Raw genomic sequence first — 19655 nt, forward strand, 5'->3', positions numbered from 1 at the left:
TTTACAAAATATAAAATTTGGCATCAGCCTTAGTGATTGGAAATGTCGCATTTAGATTATTACCAGGAGACAGCTTGGCCGGCGGAGTGGCTAGCTCGCCGGACTAGAAATCCGGAGGTCGCGTGTTCAATTCCCTCCCTGACAGCCGGAGTTGTTTCACATGAGTTACATGAGTTATAAAAAAAAAATTAATATTTATTTAATCAGTGTCGCTATCTTCTATTGATGATTTCATTTCATAAGCTATTAACCGCAAATTCGATACAACGGAGCTTCATCTTCAACGAGCCCCCGATATAACAAACATTGAATTGAGTCCCTTGGCCCTTCGTTCTATCTGGATTCCACTGTAAACCCAAAATAGCTTTGTCCCAACAGACCAAGAAATAAACCCAATCAATTCACTTATGTAGTTGATCCCAATAGAAAAAAAAACGTCATTGAATCTTAATTGTTCTCGTTTCCTGAAGTTGTTGTTTTCCGTTTCCGGAAACCGTTTCGTTTCTGTTAGCTGTTGGTGTTTCCTTCCTGTGGTTTTTGCACTTGATTAAGCTTATATGTCGACTGCACATTATGCTTGAATTATCTCAAGCATGTTAGAGAGACTAATGATAAATTAAAGCATTTTTGTGATCGGTTCTTGCGCGAAAATCTTAGTTGACTGGTCGTGTTTCAGAAAAGAAATAAAAAACAACAAACAAACAAACAAACAAATAAATGACAAAGTAGCTTGCGCTCTCGGGCTCAGTTCTCTTGACTCGGTCGCAACCCTCGAATGTCCACAGAGGACTGAGGACAGAGTAACTGTTTGTTATTGCGCCTTGTTGGAAACTCGTAAAAAAATTAGAAATTTAGTATCAACGAGCGTTATTCTAAGCACTTGGAGTGCAGTGCACTAATAACAATTAGGCTGCCGCACCTACCACAGTGTGGAAAACAGAAAGTACATCAAATATTTTCCATGTCCTTCTAAAATTGGATTTCCGTTTCCTGAAGTTGATTTATTTCGTTTCCTGTTTTAACTTGACTTGCTTGTAATTCATTACATTCACATCACGCAAAAGCATAAATTATAGAAGATCTATAGGGTATAAAAATAGCATCTCCAACTATTCGTTGTCAGTTCTTGAGGAAGGCGGTATTTGACATTGCGTTTTAACCTGTTGCAAATTTCAAGAAAAAAGTAAAGATAGAATATTGAATGATTCTCTTAGTGTAGTATCTAGAGTTATACAGAGCGACCTTTGACTGAAGCTACGCCAGACTGAAATAAGCTTTGAGTTAGGTTCTAAAGAGTTTAAATATGAGAATTTATTGCCGTTATTAAGTCAAACTAATCGTAGTTCGTTCGATTCTTAACAGAAGCACAGTAACTCACCGACTCTATTTTTTTTGTTCTTGTCGCAGAACAGTTATGGAAGGCAAGTTTCGTTTGAACCTTTTGCTTATCATTTTGGGGACTCTTGCCGTGCAGGGAGCACGCCTTGAAAACAAACTGGAGAATCCCTTGCATGTTGGCGCTAAACGTGATAGTGAGTGTTCCTTTGCATTGGTGACAATAGCGTTTGTTGTTTTTACTCTGTTTAACTGAGTTGTAGCACACGTCTGAAGTTGAGTTTGGGAACTCAAGAGTTTTTGTTGTAAACACCTAAACAATCCGTTTCCTTTTTTTTTTCAGTGGCCTGTACCAGTATGAACGGTATCTGTATGTATGGTTATTGCCCCCAAGGAACTTCATTCTGTGGTTATGATCCATACGGGTGTGGATCTCCTCCATCTCTGTGCTGTTGCTATGATTAAGTACGTATGAATTTGATTGTAACCCTGACCCTTAAGTAAACTGTTCCTAGTATCATTAAATGTACTCTTTTCATGTTGACCGTAAGGGAATGGTTATCGTAGATATGACTGCAGATACGTACAGAACTATACCAATTAGCTAAATATTCCTGGTGTATTTTTTTCACTTTCTGGCATTGAAATATAATAAATAATATGTCCTTCTCGCACCTGCAGTTTTACCACTGTTGCTGAAAGTAGACAAAGGTGTATTTGACTATATGGACGTAAAACATGGAAAATATCTTTTAAGACATAAAAATTATTAACGTGCAATCGTAGAGCGGCTACTGACATAACCTCACTTCTCTCTGAGAAACGGAAGCAAAATTTACAATTGATTGAAAAAATCACGTTTTTCCTTTTTATTTCAGTACACAACAGCAGGATCCTGCTGATGGTGGTAATGATGACGGCCTTAGATTACTAGTTAAATGATTACATGGAAAATAAGTAAACGCTTAAGTAACTATGTAAATGCGAAATTCTGAAGTCAGGAATTGTTAGCAACTTTTAAAAATAACTAAAATACAAAATTAACGAGACAAATTTAAGCATAACACTGAAATAAAGGCTGAATCATCCGAAATTGTTCGTCTTTGGTCTTTTATTATACCCTAACCCTAGGAAAGACACGAAGTTGATCCTGGTACCCCTTAATACAAAGAAAAACGGGAAACAGAAGTATCTCTGCTTGCTCAGTTTTTAGAGCTTTACAATTTACGCTTACTAACCGAAGACAGGAGTTAGTGGGGCTTGCTCAAGTAGCGTGGTGTGCTGATAACACCATTATATAGTCACACGGCATTAGCATATATAGAAAATCACCAAATTATGTCCCTCAATAAGGCATTTGTAAATTTTCGTATGCTTCTACAAGGGCACACAACGAGCCAATTTGTCAGAATTTATCTGGGACCATCATGGCCCAAACTAATTAACAAATAAGCATTGTTAAAAGTGTTTTCTAGTTGCAGGTATGTTTACTCTTATCCTTTTCCCAGCAGAAATTTGTGTAAACATTTTTTCTTCAATAAACATCAGAAAATTTTTAGGACAAGAAAATGCTTCCTAGTCTCCTCAGTCTTATTTCACTCTAAACGGAAGGAGGTCAATTTCTACCAAAAAATCCTGCACTGAAAAAAACCGAGGGAAAAATTAAATCGTTCAAGGCGAGCCATAAGAAAAAAATCGAGCAAGTGTTTTCTACTATATAGGTCGTGTGCTTTACTTAAAGGAATCATTGCACAAGTTATTTCCCACCAAAACAAATCATGCGCAACCAAGGGTTGAGAAGAAAACTTTCGTTCCTCAGGAAATTGCCCACCTCCACCCCCCCCCTCAACAAGGAGGCTGTTTCCCTACATGTTCTAGGTATTTCGGTTCATCGTTTTCCTCATCAAGGTTAGGATTTTAAAGTTCAGCGACACTACTTTACGTAAGCAAGAGTCTGGTGCCTCGGCCGCCGGATTGAGCTGGCACACGTGGCTATGAATGCCTTGAGTGCTTTATGATATTATAGGTTCAACGCAATCAAACAATGACGCGCGTTTTTTGCTAAATCAAAACTCATTGGGTTATTTTAAAAGGTACGCCAAAAGTAGCGGGTTAATTCGACCGTAGGGAAGCTAGAAACCCGCTCAAAACGGGCTCGGAAGACTACCAGAAACAATGATAACACAGAAAAAGACAACATATGACAACAGGTGAAATTTTTAACAGTTTTCTTCACTTTTCTTGCACTTTACGATCGGATTTAATATCCATGTAGTACGCTAAATTAGGCTAACATGTGTGTGGCTTCAGCAAATTAACGCCACCTATAACATTATATACGAGTCGGACTCCGAATTCTTGGAAACGCTCGGTCGTAAAGCCTGGGTTTCAATTACGACATCAGCGCAAACACAAGCAAGGGCATAACGGTAGTGGGGAAGCCCACGGTATTAGCACCTAGGCAAGCGCAGAATGGGCAATTGCCTTATTTTCGGTTCCATAGCTCCTCGAACAGTTTTTAAAACGAGACGGCGGACTTTCGCTTATGGTATGTTTACAGCAGGGCGTTCTCACTTGACATGTGCATAAGCACAAGAAGAACAAAAACGTTTGTTCTGCTTATGCTTGTGCTTTGGGAGTCCTCACTACCGTGTGCTTTTACTCATTTGACGGGAAGGAGGATAGTCTTGATGTACCAATTTCTTTTTTTCAAAACCAGCATGCAGTACAAACAGGAAGGAGAGTGGAGATTCCGAGACAGGGAAAGATTTTAAAACATTTTCCATCTTAATTTCTCCCAGATCAAAAGAACGAGTTTTAATTCCAATCATTTGTTGAAACAAATGATGTGACAAAACCAAATCATTCTTGTATTCAAATTGCATTGCTTCATCGATCTGTACATTTTTTTAATATTCTCAATATAACCTCTGTAAAGAAGAGAGCTTTGATTGTTTATCACATATATACACTTGGAGACCGCTATCTCTAATTCTCAGGTGGAGACGAAAAAAATCAGAGATAACGGGAGTTTGAGATACCCGATAATAAATGAGTGAAAAATATATTTAAGTGATCGAGAAGTAAACACAATTTGAGTTAGCTAGATAACCGAGTGTGTGGCTCTACTATATATGGGAAGCTAGAGACTCTCTGGTTACTAGCTAGAAATGGCCAGTAACAACCATGATAGTTTCAGAGAACTTAAGGAAGGAACCAATTTGGTCACTCGGTGTTGTTCGGTGAGTTAGTTTTTGCTTTTGTCGTTGTTCTTGTTCAAGTCGTTATTCCTTCACTCTTACGTCTAACGCCTGCTCTTACGTCTAACTTGGAAATTCTAGTGGGCTTGAATGTGCGATGACATGCCTCGGAGCCAATTAAGTCAGCGCTAACATTATAAAAGACTAATCCTTCTGTCTAACCAAAGCGCCTTTTCTATGCGCAACCTTAGTGCGATTCTCTCTGCGCTGTGCTTTGTTAACTCTATGTTACACGTCAGTGCTCAAACGGGCTGCATTCAGCGATGATTGAGGTATCAGTATAGCCTATTTGATCATCCGCGCGCGGTCCACTCTAGCGTTCTGGTTTCAGCAAAAACCCATATAACCCGTATATTTATTGGAAGCTTAATAACTACAGGTTATGACCCGATCTGTTTAAAACGGTAAAAATTTACCGTGTTTCGAAAATGTGAATATGTTTACAAAGCTTCACGAACCCATAAATCAAGGTATAAGCCCGCTAAATTTAGGTCGGAGAAAACGATTAACATGGCATTCGTTTCTTCAAACACTGACCTCAAAAACCGTGTCTCAAATTTTTGGCACATGCGTTTGTTATTATTTTACAAGACGATAAAGTTAGAAAAGGGAAAAAAGAGGACTTCCCGCGAAAAAAAGGCATAACTTCTTAATGAAAAGAATAATCAGAATTCGCAGACACGCTTTTGTCGGCCAACGTTCCGACAACATTCTCTCCGAATTTCAGCCAATTTGGTCTTGGGGCTACCGACCTGGAACTCGAAATACACGTACAACTCACCTATTTTTTACTTTTCGATTATCACACCAAGGGAGACACCGAACAGGAATCAACTTTCTGTATAACAATAGGACTATGACAGTTAACATGGAACAGGTACAAATTTCCCGCGACGGCGCGCGGTAAATTATTCACCACTGAATAATTAACAATTAGTATATTCTCAGCTCCGACTATTGCATTTCTAGCTCTCTGATTGGCTCAAAAACTCCGACTATGAGCCATTAGTCGGAGTTTTACCTTATATGGAAAACAGTGCGCCAAGTTTAAAAATTTTCCGCTCTGTAAAATTGTTGAAATAAAAATCGGCGGCAAAAACCCGATTAAGAATATACTAAAACAATTATTCCATTCGACCTTGTTGGATATGAAGTGATCATAACCAACTCGCGCTACGCGCTCGTTGGTTATTTATCACTTCATATCCAACGCGGTTTCATGGAATAATTGTTAATTATTCCATGAGCGCGCGTTGGATATGAGATGGTAAATAGCCAACGAGGCCCGTAGGGCCGAGTTGGCTATAACCAATCTCATATCCAACAAGCGCGAATGGAATAATTGTTTTATTAAATTCGGTGCGTTTGTATTCTTGGAAATATAGCTTAATTTTATTGGGTTTTAATTTTACAAAGCGACCGGAAGTCGATGTGACAAAAACAACAAGTGGGAAATCACATGACATGCGCGCCGTTTGTAAAATTAGTTGAATGAAAAATTTGAGAGCGAAGCAAACGAATTTGCTGAATGAAATTGCAATCAAGTAGAATTCAAGAAACGTCTATCAAATGAAGGAGATATAACCTTGGCCAGAAAGTTTGAAAAGCGTTCAAGTTCGAGTCATGGAGAAGAGCCAAATAATTGTGCACTTGCACATTGCCATTGTAATAATGCTGCGGAAAACTTTGATCGCCATGTGACACAGACGTTGTGCCAAAATTATCCTCGACAAGATCTCTCTCAGGATTTGAAAGCCTTGGTATTTCGAGCTGTATGTGTGGAGCTCATTGCTGGTCAGTTTTAGAGTCAAGGACAGAAACTATCTTAGCGTCAGATTCATCTTCAGAATCTCCGAGGCCACCCTGGTGGTTTTTCGTGGCTGGTAAAGAACCGGGCTTACTTCGGTTCAGCTCAAAACACTCAACTCCTTGAGGTGTTTTTCGCAAGGACAGAATTGTTGGCGCTAGCTGTCGTTGATTCTCTCGTCGTTGTCGCCCAAAAAAGAGACTGAGATAAAACTAGGTCGTCCTCTGTAGCTGTGCGGGGTTCTTGCTCTCGGCCGATCCGAGCTTGCTTAGTCGAAAAGTTTCCTCATCTGCTCATTGGGAACTGGTTTCTTATGGACTACGCCGGCAATTATGCCTGTTTTCCTGCGGCCTTTTACAAATGCATATGCTCTAATAATTTATTTGCCTGGTCAGAGATAATGGAAAACGGTTTGTTGTGCGGCGGCGTGCGAAGGAAATGATCAACTGGCGGCTTTAATGGATTAAATCAATGAACTTTTGCAATACGTGTCATCTTTCTTCCTCGCAGACGAGTAAAAACACTTCAACTGAACATTCAGTTCTTCTTTTGACATTTCTTATATCGGTTTCGAAAATTTGGTGCCACCAGGACTAGCAAGCCATTCTGTTCAGGTAAAATTTGTTTTTGTTACATAATCTTCATGAATGCGTAAAATCTCGCCGGTCATATTTTAATTTTGCAACTTTAAGGGAAACTTAACGTATACGTACCGTTAAATAATCTTATCTCGAGCTTTGTGGCTTTTTTGTTGATACTGGGTCGGCATTGTCCATAATTTCCTGTATTTGCTGTGTAGATAGCTCACCGAATGTGCTTTTTTTCATCCATTTTTTTTGTGGACGAAACTTTGCTTCACACGAAAAAGCTCATGCCGAGCGACATTTGCCGCTTTCATTTCCATATAAGGTCAAACGCAGGTATAATGGCTGGTAACCGAGATCCAGTGAACCAATCAGAAAGCTAGAATTGCATTATCCAAGGCTGAGAATTTAATAAAAGCTAATAAACCGCTTTTTCATGTGTGAAGTCAGAATTCCAAGGTTAGTAAACGTGAAATCATCTTTTGATTTACTATATTAACTAAATTTTTAACAGTATTTCAGCGCGGCTTGCGCTCATTTCGGCTTGCTCGCTGGCTTCGTGATCGCGATCGTTGTCGAGTTCATCCAGCAAGTTTTCTTAGTTGTAAAACGACCCTTTGACGTTTTCCGCTAATTTAGCGGCTCACTCTTTGTCGAAAGTGTTTTTCGCCCTCTTTGGCCTTCCTTTAGCCGATGAAAACGGGCAAGATCGCTTTTTCTTCTTCGAAGACATCCGGCACTGATTATGGCGCGCGAATCGCGTGTCAACTCGGCATGATCTACATGTATGTGACTTCTTGCCTCGATAATTAATTCATTTGACAGAACTTGGTAACTCTCAATTAAGTAATTAATATGAAAAAAATCTTTCTCGCGCAATAACTAGCGGCAGATATAATATTTTTCGTAGAGTGTTTTTTTATCTTAAAGATTACCTTAAGATTTATCCAACCGCTTAAAAAAGTAAAAGTAGGCAAAATGGTAAATTTTCCCTTTAGTGATACCTTAAAGTCCTCCTCCAGAAAAAAAGAATAAGAAAACGCACACACACACAGGAAAGACCTCAGAAGCTGGAGCCATTCTCAGTAACTACACAAGATAAACCATGGCGCAAGGCCTGAGACCAACAAAATGAAAGGACTGAACAGCTCCGTTCAGATGCAACTGGAACAAGAAACACAGTTTGGTTCTAAATTTTGGGAGAAAAGGTAAACAATCTGTTAAGAAGTTTTCTTACAAAGCAAAACATCATACTCAAAACAAATGCAAAAACTGATGACACCGGCACAAATCACGGATAGTTATCAATGGGGATGGCTAATAAAAATGCATATCTTCTCTGACTTTTATTGTTTTCTGCACTATAAAGAAAGTAAAACTGAGTGTCTTATTCTCTAAATTTTTCTTTCTCATTACAAAGCCGATATAAAATTATTTGATCATAAAGACCTGAAGAGATAACCGCTCAGTAAGTCCCCAAGAGAGTGAGCACATTTCTTCATGTACGACGTGTTCATTCAGAGCACTATTAGCGACACAGTTTGTTATAGTCTGTATGTTCTATTTATCATATCTATTCATTGAATAGCGTCTTTTTATTCCTCGGGTTCTTCAGGCTTGCTCTCTTCTCTTGAGTGTTTTAGTTTCTCTGTTAGAATGCCCGGCTTCTTCTTCAAGTCTCCTTTTCTCCACAAGACTATTTCCTATAAGACACACAATCCTGCATAAGAGAAGCCTCATGCACAACAAACTTTTCTCGACATGTCCATTTTCAAAAGAAAGTCACCCTAAACAAGGTGAGAAGCCTAACTCTGCACGACAACTTTTTCTACACACGAATATTTTCTTAAAGACAAGCATATTAACATGTAGATTTGAGATGAAACTTGTCATAATACAGCTCCCAGAGGCATGCACGTCACAAATGTTGCATGCCACATACACTCCTGGCCAAAATTCCTATGGACACTTGACAAAATACCAACCGTGGCAAATGATTTTGACGTAACATCAAGCGGGAGATCATTTTTCAATTTTCCGACGCCCCCTCCCCCACAAAACTATGCTAGAATACTGGGTCAATTTGGATGGATCAACTCAACACTGCGTTGGGGGTGGAAGGGGGAGGAGAAGGGGAGGTGGGTGAACAGAAAAACCATAAGTTGGAAAACGTGCAAGGTGTTTTGGCCAGAATTGTACATGCATGAGTCTCCAGTGACAGTGAAATCTCAGCGGTTGATGTGGTGGCACCATGTTTAATATTATTGTAATCGTGTCTGTATATTACACAAAGATCTCGCAAAACAAAAAGACCCAAAGTGAATAATTTCGTTTGAAAGACCATTCAGTAAGAGCTCAGAAAATACTTTATATTTGGCTTTTCAACAACTCCATGTTAGCAGTAAAAGATACATCAACTAAACATACTACAGTTACACTCTTGACAACAAAAGGCATACCTGCTGTTTAAAGTATCTTCTTTCCTCTTCATCAACTAGGACAAGATTTAAGAAGTACCTCACAGAAAACTTCTTGTTGACATCTTTAAAAGTGGGCGTCAGTTCATAGCCAGCTAGGAAAAGTCGGATGGGAATGGACTCTCCTGAAAAGGCAAACATGCATCACCAAATATTAAATTTTAACAGTAGAGGATTTAACTAACAGTGGCGAGTAGCATTTGCCTGCATATGTTGAATGACATATTTATTGCCACCCAATTTTAGAATTACAAAAAGGAGTGGAATGTGGCCTCTTAATGGCAATTACAAGTTTAGTTCATAAATTGTTGATGTAACATCAAGATCACTTGTACACGACAGAATGCACCATTGTAAAAAAGAATGCCTAACATCTGCCAGGATGATAGCCTGCGGACAGGCTCACGATGAGGATGGAAATAAAAATTGGTGAGCAAAGTGAGCTAACGAGCATGAAACTATAGAACTCGGACAGCGAAGCCATCGGGGCAAAGTGCTCGCTGGGAACCTGTTCGCAGGCTGCCAGGACCTTCCCCCAGTGTGCCAGGAAAGTCCAGTCTGATAGCCTGGGGTTAGGGCATTTGTAGTTGGGCATTTGTAGTCGGGCATTTGTAGTAGTTCTGTCTGTCACTCGCCTCACATCATCATCATCATCATCATCATCATCATCATCATCATCATCATCATCATCATCATCATCATCATCATCAGCCATCATCGTGCCAACAGACACATAAGGCCTCACAGGCACGTCAAATTTCTTGGGAAAATTGTTATGGAAATTCAATTTGGAGGAGTATGGTAAAGAGGCAAACTTTTTGTTAGCTTCTGACTAAAACATCATAGTTAGAACTTGCCCAAAGGGCAAGCCTGAAAATTTGTTTTCTTTAGATGTTACACTTTTGGTCTGGCTGCATTAGCAGGTTGCTTACATTTTTCCTATTTACTTTGTAAACTTAAAAGCACTGTAAGAGAGTACAGCATGCCCCCTGGAAGAACTCATCTGCTTAATTTTCAAACCTGGGCCACTTGATCTGAGATCCAATATGCCAACAGGTACAATGAAACCTGCACTGGACAGACACCCTGTGTAACACTGACACTGGCCTCAGTAAGTCCGGAACTATTCTTTCCAAATTTCCTCTAAAATGAACCCCTATTAAGAGGGCACCTTTTGGCTTTGTCAAGAGGACACTACTAATTGTCGCATGTCAGCCTCATACAGGTTTCACTGTACACAGTCCATTGTACCCTGCACAACAACACAAGGACCATGTTAGTTACAAGTGGTTTACCAAGTTTTGGAGTATTTCACTGAAAAGTAGCCATGAAAATTTCCAACAAGTGATGACATACTTAGAAGTCTTTTAGCACTATGTGGAGTTTGGAAATGACATCTTTCAACAAAATTATGGGAGATGTGGTTAATAAAGTAAGAGTCCAGACAGTGTTCAAAAGTCAAAATGTGTTTAGTCTCCATCTAAACACATTGACAAATTTAGAACACTTGGTAATTCCTAAGGCTGCTTTCTTTCTTCAATTACTGCTGAAGAAGGTTACTGACAGTATTTTAACTGAAACGTCCATTATTTGTATCATTTTTAGCCACAGACAAAATGTTGTTAGCTTTTTAATATAGAGTCACATGTTCTTTTACCACTTTGCCACTGAACCTCTCACAAAGGTATGGAAGTTTTCAAATATTCACTACACAAGAAGTAGAAAATTTGTTGCACACACCTCTCACAGGAGCTCCATCCATGATCTCATACTTGGCAATTGTCTCATTCTCATTATAAGTATTGGGGCCTTTAAAAGAAATGTTCAGATCATAAATTGTTATATAATGTAAGTTGGCAAGTTGAACCAAATCCTTCCCTGTGATTGGTTTCCCTAGCAGGCAATATGATACTACAGGCAATTGTCTCATTCTCATCATACTTATTTAGTATTGGGGCCTGTAAAAGAAATGTTCAGATCATGAATTGTTTCATAATGTAAGTGGGCAAGTTGAACCAAATCCTTCCCTGTGATTGGTTTCCCTAGCAGGCAATATGATACTACAGGCAATTGTCTCATTCTCATCATACTTATTTAGTATTGGGGCCTGTAAAAGAAATGTTCAGATCATGAATTGTTCTATGATGTAAGTGGGCAAGTTGAACCAAATCCTGTCCCTGTGATCAGCTTCCCTAGCAGGCAATATGATACTACATATGATACTATCTTACCCACTCAGTATTACCTGCTGTTTTCTGAAACAGAGTGGCATTCTATACAAAAATTCTGCTTTTGACTACGCTTCAATGGGCAACAAAAGTACATGTAGTTGAGGCACTTTAGATTTATGTTTAACCTCTTATTCTTTTTCATTTACATCTAGCATTAATTCTCAGACACCCCTGCCCCCCCACCCAATTAAATGTTGTATAGCTGCTATAGGTGATCTTGTCTGCTCAGTCTTAGAAATAGAAAAATCAACATTGCTAGGAGGGGAAGAGGGTGAATGTTTCCAAGACACTCAAAAATAGAATTTTATTGCGAAGTGTCTGAGCACTTTTGTCGCTCACTGTTGTTCCATCAAGATGGCAGAATATTGGCCTGTCACAATTTAACCTTTACAATCTGCTGACCTGTACCAGTTGTTTCTCTTTTAATAATTGCTAATTCCATGTGTTTGATCTTGATTCGCACAAGAAGAAAGTAAATCTTGCCCACAATCACATCTTTCAAGTGATACCTAGGGAACAGAAATGTATTTGTAAAAAGAAAGAACCATTACACAAACCTACAAGTAGTACGCTAACTACATAAAAATCTTTTGATAAACAACACTTCTCTCCATGGACCACAAGAAGTGGAGAAGTATTGTAATGATGGCTTCATGTTCCAGCTGGGACTATGAGCACGAGGGAGTGAAAGATTGTCAAGCAGATAAAGTGAAGTGAATAAATAAAAACATAAACAAGGAACTAATTTATAAGTGGTAGAAAATGCATTCAAAAATAAAATCACATACAATACAGTGTACTTTGAATTTCATATTATATTTTTTGCACAATCTTTTTATATTTTGTATTATATGACATCAACAAGGAAACATGGTTCCTCTTCACACCACTTGTTACTGACGCATAAATAAACAGCGCATACTTTGATTTGTTGTATTCAAACTCTATGTGCAAACAGTCTTCAATACCAACTTCCATTTTGATGCTGAAAGATACGGACAAAAGATAATTATTAATCAGTATTTCAATATGGAAGTTTTGGGAAAACATTTTAAAATAAAAACTAAACAAATTAATAGCAAAGATTTCACTGTTCTCATGACAACTTTGCAAAGTTCAAAATCTCAGCATCAGATCTATGCCATGAGGTATAAAAATTTTAGTATGACTGTAGATCTAGCAAGATAAAAAAAAAATGTGAAATTAAACCAGATCTTAACACTCAGTCTGACTTTATGTGTACATGTACTAAGCTTCTCTCGTAGACCAATGCTATCCCAATTTTTATACTTTACCACTGATCATATTCATAAATACTTCACCGCATTTCTTAAATTTAACTCCATCACACAAAAGATAAAAGATAGAGTTACCTAAATTTAAAATCAAAATGTTTATGGCAAGTTCAGAGTATTTAAATCAGTGAATGATCTCTGTAAGCTAGACATCAAACTTTCCCTCTCTCCAACTCTAAGAAGTTCACAACAACTACCAGTTAAGAAAAACTTGTAACTCAAGTAACAGATTGCCACAGATATAGAATTATAGAACAAAAGTTGCCAATAACTAGATCAGATGTTACGTTTTATTTTACATTTTTATTTTACATTCCCATCATACACTGTAGCACTGCCTGGTCTTAAAACTGAATGAAAACTGTTGACAATGATCCAAAGCATTTGAAAAAACATATGTGTAATAGACAAGAAAAAACATGCAAAAAAACTCTGCAGGGTTAAAAACAAGTATTCGAAAACAACCCTAAGAAAATATGCACACTGATTGGTTAAAAATCATGTTTCTATAACTCAATAGAAACACAGAACTAGCACAAGCTGTTGAAGTAATGATGGCACGAGCAAAGAGAATTTACATTTTGATGATCAAAGTAAACAAGTTGTTTCCCTTTTCTCATCGTGGCATTTTCTAAAAGAAATAGAAAACATGTTCTCCGTGTTTCTATAGAGTTGTAGAAACACTCATGAAAGTTTGGGAGAACTTGAAGAAGCTGTGAAAACACTTGCCTGCGGCTCGTGTTCCCAAAGCATTTCTCATTCTCCCAAACTTCCACTTGTGTTTCAATCTATAACTCGATAGAAACACAGCACATGTTTTCTATTTCTTAATTGAAGGTCAAATGAAGACTAGTTAGATAAAACAAAAAACTTGGTAAACAAAATCTTGTGTAAGATCTTATCGATAGAATACTTTACACTGCTAAGATCCATGATGATCCTACAAGTTGTTAGTAACATTGTATTCCCACATTGCTATTAGGATCCAAGGAATCAGAATTTGAAAGGGATTTTGCATGTGACAAATTTGGTGTCTACACAAGAATACCACACAGCTTACAAAATTTCTAAACACAATAATGTGACACACTAAACTGGTCAAACAGTGAGGCCATGTTAGGGGTTTCTCAGATATGGGATGTTTAGGTAAAAAATTAACAGGGATATACGTAGGATAAGGGATATTTGGAACAGATTTTCCAGGATATCAAGTAAGAAAACTGTTAAGACGGATTCCACTCAAAGTTCAAGCAATAAGTGCAAAAATTATTTACCAGAGAATCTACTCACAACACGGTAACTTTTTAAATACTATTTAAAACATCTCAATTAAATTAATTTCTCTGTGTAACCCCACGATTAAATTCTCAGGCATTCTCAAAAAAGTTAATGTCAAACCTCGCAAGAATGCTTAATGTGTGTGTTATTGTGTTTTCAACTAACGTCAAATATCCATTTTACTTGAAATATGGATAACTTCAAGTTCAATTTTCTCTCACAGGGTCAGCTTGAGAGGGTAAGTCTTGATAAGTTCTTCTTACCTTTATTCAAAACATTACCATGCTATGAGGTTTTTTTGGTAACTTTATTTTTGTCATTATTGCTTGAATGTTCTACAGAAATCATCTTAATTTTTGAAATTGAAATTTACGGGATATGAGTATTTAGGCCAAAAATTAATGGAATATGGAATAATCACCCCCTCCCCCCTTTCTAATCAGGTCTCAACAGTGATAAAAAAAAAAGAGATCACTAAGCAGTTAGAGATCAGGGGACTTATAATTCTGAGATCTGAAGCAATATCTTCCTTTAAAGCTAAATGGGTTTGCATACAGTATAACTTAAAAGTGTAATAAGCAATACCTATTGTTCATCTCAGGAAAGCTCGATAGAGTGTGGACAGCCAGATCAAGCTCTTTACTTATGTCACTGATTCGTCTGATGACGGACACTCGCAGAAAATATCTGAAAAATAATAAGGTACACTAAGGAAAGTCTGCGTACGAGCCAAGTAGTCCATCAGGCCAGAGTTTATCAAGGTTTCTGTAGCATGAAGCTACTAAGGGTATTTCTACCCCTCCCCTGGATGGAATGCTAGTCCATCGCAGGATTTCCCCCAGCATTAAGTTTGCTGGTACCCATTTATACACCTGGGTGGAGAGAGGCACTGTGAAAGTAAAGTATCTTGCCTAAGAACACAACGCAATGTCACTGGCCAGGGTTTGAACCTGGACTGCTCGATCCAGAGACAAGCACATTACCCATGAGACCACCACACCTCCCACGCAAAAAATAATGTTAAACAAACTAAGTACAAAGGGTTATGTCTACTCCATACTAATCATCAGTGCTGCTATGCATTACTCAGGTCCCTGTCACCACTCACCCCAGGTTCTTTATGTATCAATAATACCACAAAACGCAATCGCAAGTTGAGCTTGTAACTTCAGAGTATTCACAGTTTTGAAAGGTTCTACTAATAACAAAAATCCAAATTGTTTCACAGTGCCAGAATGCTCATGATGACTACACTGTAGACGGCAGTGTTCACTGGTCACTGAAACTCACAGAGAATCTTTGCACTTTGTAATCACAATAATCTTTGTGTTCAAACATCTACTCACAATCTCTGCACACAAACCTCTAAAGAAATAAATATAATAAAAATAAGAACCTACCTAAGTCGGACATTTGCTCCAGTGTAAGTCTCATAAGGCTTCTCTACATTTACAAACTCAAAATCATATGTTGCACTCTGCGTTAGTTCTCCAGGCCTTGCCAGGTCTCTTACCAATGAAGTGAACTCATGATGATTACCACGGTCATAAAAAAGCTCTGGAAAAATTAAATATTTCGAGTACTGTTATGAACCAGCTGAGCTCAAGGACTGTTTAAAAGAAAAATAACTATTGGAAACCACAGTACAATAGATGAGGTACAATGTAGCACTTAAAAGTGTGGAATACTCTAGAGGTGAATGGTTGCAGCCCTTTTAATAGCTGTAAATTTTAAGTAACAGTTCCCGATTCATATATCAGTTTTGTCTGTAACGCCTCACTGACACAGGAGTAGTACTACTTCATTTAGTGGTTAAAGGGACACTGTCACCATTTTTAGCACAATTTTGGAAATCTCAAAAACATATATCAATCATTGGAAGTTGAACAATAATGGTTTTATTTTGTAGAGCAGTACTCGACAAATGATTAAAACCCATTTGGAAGTGAGAATGGCTAACGATGGGGAGGATGGAAATGGATTGCGATATGGATTTTTGAAAAAGTGTTAAGATGTCAGTTTTTCAAAGGTCCAAGTTTGGCTCAAAATCGTTGAAATTTTGCAAAAATGTTGCTGCAGTGTAGACTTTCTTCAAGAAATTGCTTTTAATCATCAAATGATTAAAAGCAATTTCTTGAAGTAGTCCCTAAATTTATGTAATAAGAACTTAATTAGCTTCAACTAAACGTTAGCCAGAGTTAATTAAGTTATTACATAAATTTAGGGACCATTTCGTGAATTTACAACAGTTTTAAGCAAATATATCATGACAGTGTCCCTTTAAATGACAACTGAAACTCGCTGGAGCAAAGTTAAAATTACAAGTTGGTTTGAGAAACCTGCAAGTGCCACAAAACTAAAACTTTAAAAATATTACCAATCTCCTCTGAATCTAAAAAGTCAAACAGAGCACATATAATTATAGCCTAAGAGGACATTCAATACTGTGTAATAATACTATACATCAAAATTCTAACATGGTGCTGCAGCTTCTGCCAAACATCTATGTTTTTATTGTTATCTTTGTATCAAGTCTTCTATGGAAATTACCACGAAAAGAAATTTAATATATCAAGCACAGACCATGAACCAAACCACATTTTTCCGATGGCAACTAAAATTGTCACCACCATATTGTCTGTCAATAGTTGAACGACAAGTAACTCCTCACCTATTTGACCCACAAATTCTATTTTTATCCCATGATGTTCCAGTTTTTTTCCAGGAACTTTCAGGTTTACATGGACCTATTCAAAGAAGCAGTAATTCATAAACACTTCAAAAAGTACATTAGTATTACCACCAAAAATTCCCAAGTTAGATCTCCCTTACATCAGAACCTATTCAGTCTAACATGGAAAAATTCAGGTTCTCATACACAGGTTTTTACCATATTCACAGAATACATGAAAGTCAAATTCATTTGGTAAAGAGCCATTTGGCCTACCATCAGTTCACAAATGTCTTGTTAGGTCACCAATTGATGTCTTAGGTTAGTTCCACTGAACTGCATGCAAGGCTCTTCAAATGCTAGCCAGCCAGCAGGCTCACCTTTGAGTCACATGTGCGAGCAGTGAAGAGCAAAGTGATCTGGCGGGAAGGAGTCTGGTGAAGAGGCACCAAGAAAGTGAAAAAATTTGCAGAGATCAGAGCAGGCTCACTTTCTATTCTCGCGGCTTCCCCGCTCGATTTTGTGCTAGCAGCTACGCCGCATGCACCTGTGCTCCAACGTCAGCCTGCTCGCAGGCTATTCAAATGCAGGCTTGACCTCAAGCCATTTTGGGAAACTGGTTTACTAAGCTAATATTTTAGTAAACAGGCATGTGTATAATAGTTATGCAAGGCTTTCAAGTGGTGAATCATGGAGTATCACACCAGTCACACACTTGCCTTAAGGTTCAAGTGTATACAAAGAAAATACAAGTGACAAGTGGGATATTCCATGATATACCACAGGAGAGCGTTGGATAACTATTTTATACCACACCATAGAAAATACAGTGGTTAACACAATCAGTGACATGTGCCTTCGCATGGTGCATGATGAAAAGGTTAGATGTAATACCGTTGAATATACAACCGCTTTCCTGTATTACCACACATACAATACTATACAATACTTTATTCAAGAGATACAAATAATATGTAAAAAAAAACCTCTTGAAATGGAAATCATGTGGTTAGCCCTATACATGTATTTGTTATGGCATTGTATAAATGAGTTGCTAGCAAGTAGGGCAAACACAATTTGTAAATTTCCTTGAAACTCTTTCAGAACAGACTTGAAAATTCTGTTTGCCGTACAGTTGGTGTATTACCTGAGCAAAGGCACTGTCCCCCCCGCCCCCCAACCCAGGTATTCCCTTCCGCATATGTTCATTGCAACCTAATCAAATTCATCAAATTCACTTTTTACTCTCCGTGAGTGTGACAGCAATTAATTAACTCCAAAACAACACTGTACAAGCTTGATCAATATTGAGTTTATCACGTAAGAAATGTAAATATAGCTTGAAAATAAGCTCTAGCAAAGATTCGAAAAGATGATCTCGACACCGGGTGACTCAGCTGTAGTGTCGAGCTTGCAACTAAAGCTGTGATTTTTGTTGACTAGTGTTATGATTTGATCAATTTGTGAGGCGAATGTTGATACTTCAGTATTAAACTGCTTATCGACTTTTCAGTTGGGCTTGAGCCTCTATTTCAGAATGCGATCTCAATGCAACGGTAACCATGCACCTGACCAGCAACGAAGAAAATAAGCTTGAGATCAACTGCGCACAAATCTCTGCTCTTGTATTAAGATTAAGCTTTGTAGTGAAACAAACCTCCATCGAGGCATACGCAAGCTCGATGCAAATCAACTCCTAGCAGACGATCTAAAACAACATTAGCAAAATTAGAAAATCTAGGTATTGGTTACTACCCCTACCTTTCCAGCTACAGTTTCACCGTCGTAGTACAAAAACAGTTTCTCTTTTTTGCCATCTTCGTTTTTTACGTCGACTTGCTTGCGGTTTTCGGAGTTAGCAAGCTCGATTTCCACTTCGGCAGACTGGCCAAATCCGAAGAAGCTCTGGGAAGAAAGAGTGGAGATCCTACTGTTAATGAGTTCGAGAAAGGCTAGAGCAACTCCACCTCTAATTTGCGATACATACCATACTGAAAAAGTACAACTACTACAAATGATATCCAAGATGGCCTTCTTCCTCCAAATTAGCCTCGTTGTGAGGCGACCGGCCGCGAACAGGCACATATCAACCACAGGCCCGGAGCTGCCACAGGCATACCAGGCAAAAGTTTTGAATCCTCCACTTCGTTCCCTCGGGACAAGATTGCATTCGGCGGACTAATAAACTGGAAGTGTGGCAAGGAATGTAAACATTTTCCGGTTGGTATGAAAATGCACGTTTACCGCCATGACATTAATTAGCTTTATAACACCAGCAGCTCATGACCTCCTTTCCCGCATATCTTTTTATTTTCAGTAACAGCATTTCCCGCGAAAAATACTATTTCCGTCGCAGGCTGCTGGGCTCAATTTGAAGCTTAAAAAGTGGTGGGCGATGTTGCCGCACATTCCTGTTACCTTCCTCTGACCTGTTGCTGTTTTAAAATGTTATTGCAAACTATGCCCACAAGACTTGACTAAATGGTATTCTGGTCTTAATACCTCCTACTAACCGAGTTTGAAGGCCGTACTGTAAGTCATTTCCCCATCGATTTATGGCCCATTAACTCATTCATTAGAACTTTATCGTGTTTATAATGAACACCACTTTTTAACACGCAGGTGCACAGCCCCTCTCCTCATTAAACCTTTTGTTTAGCGACGTTACCATTGCCGTTGCCGTCGTGGTTTTCTTAAGCTCTCTAATAAAAATGGCG

The 19655-nt window shown here is 38.3% G+C and overlaps 2 protein-coding genes across 2 annotated transcripts; one reads left to right on the forward strand and one right to left on the reverse strand.

The window, feature by feature from the left end:
• The first annotated feature begins 1411 nt into the window (after window positions 1–1411).
• On the forward strand, window positions 1412–2076 carry LOC145500864 (small cysteine-rich protein 1-like). The gene is made up of 2 exons (XM_081480399.1): window positions 1412–1532; window positions 1679–2076. The coding sequence occupies exons 1-2, from the start codon at window positions 1415–1417 to the stop codon at window positions 1798–1800; spliced, it is 240 nt and encodes a 79-aa protein (XP_081336525.1). The 5' UTR covers window positions 1412–1414; the 3' UTR covers window positions 1801–2076.
• Window positions 2077–7415: 5339 nt separating this feature from the next.
• LOC145501881 (vacuolar protein sorting-associated protein 26B-like) lies at window positions 7416–19615 on the reverse strand. The gene is made up of 10 exons (XM_081481268.1): window positions 18926–19615; window positions 18700–18843; window positions 16939–17014; window positions 15668–15824; window positions 14853–14954; window positions 12617–12679; window positions 12097–12203; window positions 11204–11272; window positions 9446–9588; window positions 7416–8689 (listed from the first exon to the last, which is right to left on the reverse strand). Exons 1-10 carry the CDS (start codon window positions 18926–18928, stop codon window positions 8582–8584), a joined length of 972 nt encoding a protein of 323 aa, XP_081337394.1. The 5' UTR covers window positions 18929–19615; the 3' UTR covers window positions 7416–8581.
• Between the last annotated feature and the right edge of the window lie 40 nt (window positions 19616–19655).

The sequence above is a fragment of the Orbicella franksi genome, chromosome 10 (genome assembly GCF_964199315.1).
Source record: "Orbicella franksi chromosome 10, jaOrbFran1.1, whole genome shotgun sequence".
In the NCBI taxonomy this organism is placed as follows: Eukaryota; Metazoa; Cnidaria; class Anthozoa; order Scleractinia; family Merulinidae; genus Orbicella; species Orbicella franksi.